The sequence below is a fragment of the Centroberyx gerrardi genome, chromosome 10 (genome assembly GCF_048128805.1).
Source record: "Centroberyx gerrardi isolate f3 chromosome 10, fCenGer3.hap1.cur.20231027, whole genome shotgun sequence".
NCBI lineage: Eukaryota > Metazoa > Chordata > Actinopteri > Beryciformes > Berycidae > Centroberyx > Centroberyx gerrardi.
The window spans coordinates 29,884,340-29,891,455 of NC_136006.1; the positions used below are offsets into that span (position 1 = coordinate 29,884,340).

Genomic DNA, 7,116 nt, shown 5'->3' on the forward strand with positions numbered 1-7,116 from the left:
GTAAGAGCTGTGAATATTAGTTATTAAAATTAACAGGCAGTGTAGAGAAGATAAAATAGGCGTAGCATGATCCTGTGACATGCATGATACACGTTGAGTGCCTACATTTTCATACTTTCATACAGATCAATTCATTTTTAGTGACTTTATTCAAACGCCTCTCACAATCTTCATTTTAAACATCAGCCTTCCACTTGACTAACAGGAGGCCAAACTGCTTATCCCTTATAAGACGTGAGTCTATTCTGTGTTGGGAATGACCTGAATACTTGCAGAGTTCAATTTGCTATTCACACTCGTCCTATTATGCAGGAGCTGTTGAGCGTTTGCTGAAGAAAGGTTCACGTCGCTGTGAATGGGCATTGCATTCAAAGTGGGAGACAAATCAGATGCCAAGGCTGGCCTGTGGCTGGTTACTAATAAGAGTTTTCCTCGTGGCTCTTAGATAACCTGGGTGTATGTCTGTGTACAGAAGAGGTCATGCATACAGTAATAGTTCAGCTAATTTTATGCAGTACATGTATTTCTCCGCAGTGGGTATCAAATTAATGACTAAGATGCAACTATGAAACTAATGTTCCAATGTTTGATTTGGTAACCGGCCATTGAAATAGAGCTGTGGATATGAATCTTGCACCACAGCTGCATGGTCTCTGATGAGCAGTCAAGGCCAAGTCTTGTTTAAAGTGTTACGCAACCGAAGCGCTATGGGATGACACTGAGCCAGCCAGCCTGTGGGAGGGGACGGTAACTCAACTCTGCAACTCAGAGGACTGCACTCCACTCACTCTCTTCACTCTCCACGCATTCAAGGTGATTGTTTAATACTTCTTGCTTGCTCCACTTAGTATAGGATTTACGATGTACTGCTTGTGTCTGCTTCAATGATTTAGAGTATGTGAAGGAACTTCTCCAAAGCAACTGTGAATAGTTTTGCGATAGCGGGTTATGGAATGCATAAATTATCTGCTATTCGCGGCGATTTCTAACCACTGTGTTTAATGGATTGCAGGTGTCAGTCATGGCTGCAGAGGCAAAGCAGAGCGGTTATGAGGGCCGTTATGTCCAAGGCTTCCAGTTCTACCTGAAACACTCGGGGGAGCACAAGGCCATTCTCCGGTTTATTGACAGCGTCCTGCCAGGGGAATTTGAAAGGTAGTGCAAGCGGGGTTGGGAGGGCTGCTTGCTTAAAAATCAAGCAGCCCTCCCAACCTATAAGATAGTCCACTCCCCAAAGTGCTTTGTTTTAAATGTATTAAGAGTGTAGGCAGGCTGGAAATACCGATGACTCAATGATTACTTGGTCAGCTGCTGAGATTTCTGGCATCAGCACTCACTTTCCGGCCTACACTCTGGAACGGAAACTCCCCACCCATTGGAGTTTCATACAGCATACAGACGCTGCTATGAGTGAGTGACCGGCACCACAGCACATTTCAGCTGTGAAGGCTAAAAAGCCTTGTTGTCAGGCCAATAAAGCAAATCACAAGGCAGTATTATTATGCCAGTACTTTGCATGGTGATATTTTACCTCTTCATTAGACATTTATGTTGGATCTCTGCTGCAATTAACTAGCTAGTGTCTTGAAAATAACCTTTGTGTCTATCTTATATTCTAACTGCATTCTAGTCTCTCTGCATAATCCAACAAGTAATTACCTATTCTTTAAAAAAAATTTAAAAGATGAGTTGCCTTTTTTCTAATGAGATTACTATAATCCTGCTACATATAATCCATTGCTCTCCATTCCTGAGTACAACTGTGAACACACTCAAAAATGTAGGTGTGTTAATTATATATATTATATTATCCAACACTTTATCACCAAGAATTTACTTCCAAACCATATACAAATGGCAATAGCTTCATTCAAGTGATACACTGATACATTTAAACTAACTCAAATTGTGTTTCTTAGTATATTTACACAGTGCGTATTCTATCTCTTGTGTTATGTACAGAATTGGAGCAGGTAAAAGCAACCTGGATGTTCTTGGTGTCGGGAGTGGTGCAGGTGAGTGATGAAATAAGTGTTTTCTCTGTGACAGGTTGTTGTTTTGGTCGCTGTTTTAGTCCAATTAGCACTTAAGTGTAGGCGAAAATTCAGGGGGGTGTGGGAGTTTGCTTTTGTGTGTGTATGTGTTTATGAATTTGTCAACAGGTCCTGCATTAACATCTCAATAAAAAACTACTTAATATTAACAGAGTTCTGCTTGAGGCTAATTATGCAGGAAAGGTAAAATAATCTCAATACTACTAACTACTGCTTAGTTACAGTCATCTTTCAAATTTAACAGTAACAGAGTTCTGCTTGAGGCTACAGGCTACAATTCCCCTTAAATAATGAATACTTCATCCGAAGTATACTACTGAATATTCTTATCGCAGGGGATTAGAAGGCTTGGTACAAGCTGTGGACTGGAGCTATTACTTTATGATGCACTTAAAGTGTAAACTGTCAGCTTTGATGTGAGGGTATTTTCAGCCATATTGGATTAACAATTAAAGGACTGCACCCACTGTTGCTCATGCTTGCTTCTAATTTTACAGTGACCAAATGCATTTGGAAAAATGTAAGAGTTTAATAGGAGGATTATTAGGAGAAAACAGCTAATGAAGGTATTAATGTCTGTGTCTAAGGTCTGTAACATGATGATTTAAAGCTGGTTTGATAACTCAGTCTAGTCTACCTAATGGTATTTTCAGTGAATACTTAAGTCATTGGAATACTGTCTGGTTCCATCAACGTTGTTGCAATTCCCACTGGTCTCCACTAGAGGTCAATATAGGTCATAGATTACTAAATGCACCTTTAAATGGCTGAAATCCCATAATATTAAAATGAAACAGTCTGGACTTTAACCTCATAGTCACTGTTGTTTCATATCCAGAGTGATAAGACTATAGAGCACACACACACACATATATATATTTTTTTTATCAGAGTGTACCTGAACTTTGAAACAACCCTGTTTGCTAAAAGGGCTCTATAAATAAACTTGACTTGAACTTAGTTTTGAATCATTGTCTTGGGTCCTTGCCCTCAAAAGAACTCAAATATTCAAACAAATATTCAACTCAAAGTAAAAACACTGAACAACACTGGAATTGCAATTCATTTAGGGTCATGAGGTTGTCAAACCAAAGCAGCGTTGCACCAGCGCATTTGCATCGAGCAGTCTGAAGATTCCCTTGTTTATTTCAGGGGAGATGGATACCCAGATGCTCTCTATCTTCAAGTCTACATTCCCTGCTGTTCCTCTCACTGCTGACATAGTGGAACCCAGCACTGAACTCACAGAGGAGTTCAAAGGTACTGCTGTTTCAAAACACCACACATGGGAACGTACCTCTGCTGTTTCATTGATGTTTTTATTATGCTCTGGAAACGTACTTTTAAAAATTAAGATTGTATACGAGTTCATTGTTTGTATTGGTTTTGTATCTTGTAATCAGTGTTTAGGTCATGTCTTGTTAAATGTTGCAATACTGTATATACTCAAGCCATCAGCCTCATCAAGTGCTTTGTTTTTTTTTTTGTCTAACTTGTATGTAGCATCGGTAGCAAAGACTCCCAACCTTCAGAAGATCCCATTTGTGTGGCATACCATGACAAGTGGAAAATATGAGAAGCAAGTCAGAGGGAAGGGAGACATGAAAAGATTTGATTTCATACACATGATCCAGGTATTAATTCAAATTATGTTACAAATGATGTCACGACAAGAAGGGTGTGAGTTTGATTCCCAGTTCTTTCTGTGTGGAGTTTGCATGTTCTCCCCGTGTTCTCCTGAGTTTCCTCCCATAGTCCAAACACATAGAAGTCAGGTGGATCGGAGAAATTGCCCATAGGTGTGAATGTGAGTGTCTGTCTATCTGTGTTAGCCTTGTGATGGACTGGCCTGTCCAGGTTGTCTCCCTGCCTTCCACCCAATGCATGCTGGGATAGACTCCAGACGATTTAGTGGGTAGAGAAAATAAATGAATGTTACTGTGTATATTGCAGATTTAAATGTTTCTAGGGTTCGGTTGTATGGGAAAGGCTTGCCATAAAAGCACATTTGTCTCTCTGCTTAACAGATGCTCTATTATGTGGATGACTATGCCGGGGCTCTCAAGTTCTTCCACAGCCTTCTGAAAAACAACAGCAAGCTTCTGATCGTCCATGAAGCAGGTCAGTAGAACATGATACAGGTTTACTTTACTTTCATGAACAACATGGATTTAAAGAGGCTGTGTAGCATTTTTAAACATCAATATAGTATTGTCAAATGAACTGTGATACCTTGGTACAATTACCATAAACAAATGAAACCATGATCAAGAACATTGGTAGACTCTACCTCTACGTCCTTGGCTTTGGAAAACTTGGAAGTGACTTTTCCATCAGCCTTTCATTCCTTCACCATCTGCCATGTTGAGAAACTCTGAACTCAGTTTGTAATGGAAGAACAACAGGCTGATATTGAGACAGTTGCTCAACATCCTTAATACGAAGGCCAAGAATCTCTAGTTCTGTAACACTGTTGGTCCATTTTTTCTGGAATTCTGCCTGACGGTGTTTTCTCTCATATCCAGCCAACAGTGGCTGGGACATCCTGTGGAAGACTTTCAGGAAGGAGCTCTGCACCAAAAGCATCTCCGACTACCTCTCGGCGGGAGACATCGAAGTCCACCTGAAGAGTCTGGGTCTCAAATACGAGAAGCATGCCATTCCCAACACCATCGACATCACTGACTGTTTCACCCAGGGCAGCGAGCTGGGAGAACTTCTGCTGGATTTCATGACAGAGCAAGATCACTTTCACAGCTCCCTCACCCCGGAGCTCAGAGCGGGCATCTTGGACCTTCTCAGGAACAAGTGCAGCACCGAGAAAGATGGCAGGATTCTGTTTGACTGTACTTTGAGCAGCATACTCGTCTACGCTTGAGTATATCCTTGAATTTTTGGAAAATCTCAATGCATTCTCTTTTCTCTTCTTGTATGTCACATTTTCTCAAGGGTATATTTACCTGTACCGAAGCTGCCATGCGCAGTATTTCTGTCTTTTTTGCCTACAATTATTCAACAAACTATGGTGTTTTTCTAATAAAATGATCAATAAATCAGTCCCATCATGATTTGGTGATGTTATGGTCATATATTACTGCTACAAAGACACATCATACCTGCCAAAACACATATTCAAAGCCTTTACAGATTGACACACAACTATTAAACCATGCAGTAAACCAAGTATCATGTAAACCACTGGTTCATGCGCAATCATAGAAAGCACTTTAGTTATTGGGTTATGAGCTTTTCACATGAGAGCACTGAGAGTTAAAGTTATAACCCATTAAATTTTCATATAAATAAATGTTCATTTTGTTACTCTGAGTGCTTAGCTCCAACGATGGATACAAAATAAACAAGCAGTAAACATGTCATCCCCCCACAAATGATGCAGAGTTGTAGTGGGTTCATAAGTAGAAAATATGGTACCTCATATTTCTTGATTGTATGTGGCAGGGAAAGGGCAAGAGAAGGTGCCATTCATTGGCATCCAAGATACTGTGCGTAACATACAATTAAACGTTGTGGTGCCTCCTTAGGCCAATCAGTGCAATTTAAAAAATTGGTGGAACACAGCAATGAGACGCATCATTCCCAAAAGTTTCATCAGTGGCATCCGAGATATTTTGCATGACATACGAATGGACGGATGGACTGCAGGGGCCCGATCCATAGCCCGTCCTGCAATGAGCAGCAATGAGTGCTTAGCACCAAAGATGTTGACAAAATAAATAACGAGGATTACTACTTTAATTTGAAGGTTCAGGTGGATTTACACTTAGAATATGAATATTATTACCCGATTTTTCCTGATCATACTTAATTTTTTTGAGCAATGCCCAGTGTCATTTTCATTTGGTTCACAACCATAACATAAAAGTGACAGTCTTGACAGTCTAGACCATATGTATGTGCTGTGCATTCTGTGTTTGCATGCCTAAACTGTGAGCTGAATTTCAGATTTATTGCTGTCTGAGAGCAGCAGACCGTAGGTCTCTTTGCAGTTTGACTATTTGTGGTTTAGTATAGTGGTAATATCTGACTTCAGGTAAGATGAGGTTGTCTTTCCTTTACTGGACAAATGAAGGTGAATAAAGAATTTAGTTCCAAATTGAGATATCTACCATTTGAAAAAAGTTACATCTACTTTTACACAATGAAAGCACAAAACTAAAGCACAATATGATATTTTTGAAGGCTTGTATGTAACTTACATCAGTTGGCAGCATATTTGGAAGGTGTCTCTTACCTGGTTGCCTGGCAAAAACTACCCATAGTCTATTTATGTGCAGTGATGGAAAAGGTTATTAATTTGAAAGGTTTTGCATGCAAAATCTCTGATGTAAAAACTTGTTAAATTTCCCTTGAGGGAGCTTAATTAGTAATCCAAAGGACAGGCCTCTAAAAATGCTGAGCTTCCCCATGATGCTGTTCAACCTAAAGCCAGCAGACGGTGCTACGTGTCCGAGAATACAAGGAATCTTGCATCTACATGCTCTAATAACTCCCCAGTAGATGGTGCAGTGGATTTACACTTAGATATCACATTTTAAACCAAGGATGATCACACCAACTTTATTAAACATAACCAAAAACAGTCAGATATTTGTATTGTAATGGTAAAACACTATGCTTTTGGAGAACATAACCTCAAAAACAGTAACCTCCATCACATGCTGTAGTATTACCCCTATGCCGTCATCTCCCACTCATGTAAGCTTACACAATGACATCCGCAACCTCCATTAGCAGAAGCACCACGCATGCAACAAACTCCACGCCGTCCACAGCGCCCGCGCACGCATGAAACCCCCGTCAAACCGCAGAGGAAGGTCTCGTCTCAGGCTATCCAGCAAATGTATTCTGGCTGCTCATTTACCTCATTAGCTTTAATAGATCAGTAATTGAAATTCATCAGAAATTCTTGTCAGTGCACTCCCCCCTGATGTCAGCGGGCTTTCAGCACCTGCTCAGGCTCCATTACCGGGGGTCCTCGCCGGGGCCCTCTCATACCACGGAGTGACAGAACATTTGTCACCGAGATAATCAACCTCAAGAC

At 40.5% G+C, this 7,116-nt stretch overlaps 1 protein-coding gene across 2 annotated transcripts; it reads left to right on the top strand.

Moving 5' to 3' along the window:
* Nucleotides 1-774: 774 nt before the first annotated feature.
* On the top strand, nucleotides 775-5,095 carry LOC139924695 (histamine N-methyltransferase A-like). 2 transcript variants are annotated; one of them, XM_071915802.2, is made up of 7 exons: nucleotides 775-813; nucleotides 1,013-1,155; nucleotides 1,963-2,015; nucleotides 3,207-3,314; nucleotides 3,558-3,688; nucleotides 4,082-4,175; nucleotides 4,580-5,095. In XM_071915802.2, exons 2-7 carry the CDS (start codon nucleotides 1,022-1,024, stop codon nucleotides 4,930-4,932), a joined length of 873 nt encoding a protein of 290 aa, XP_071771903.2. In that variant the 5' UTR covers nucleotides 775-813; nucleotides 1,013-1,021; the 3' UTR covers nucleotides 4,933-5,095. The 2 variants fall into 2 exon arrangements, with proteins under 2 accessions (XP_071771903.2, XP_078142333.1); XM_078286207.1 differs by lacking the exon at nucleotides 775-813 and adding an exon at nucleotides 871-894.
* The last annotated feature ends 2,021 nt before the right edge of the window (nucleotides 5,096-7,116 follow it).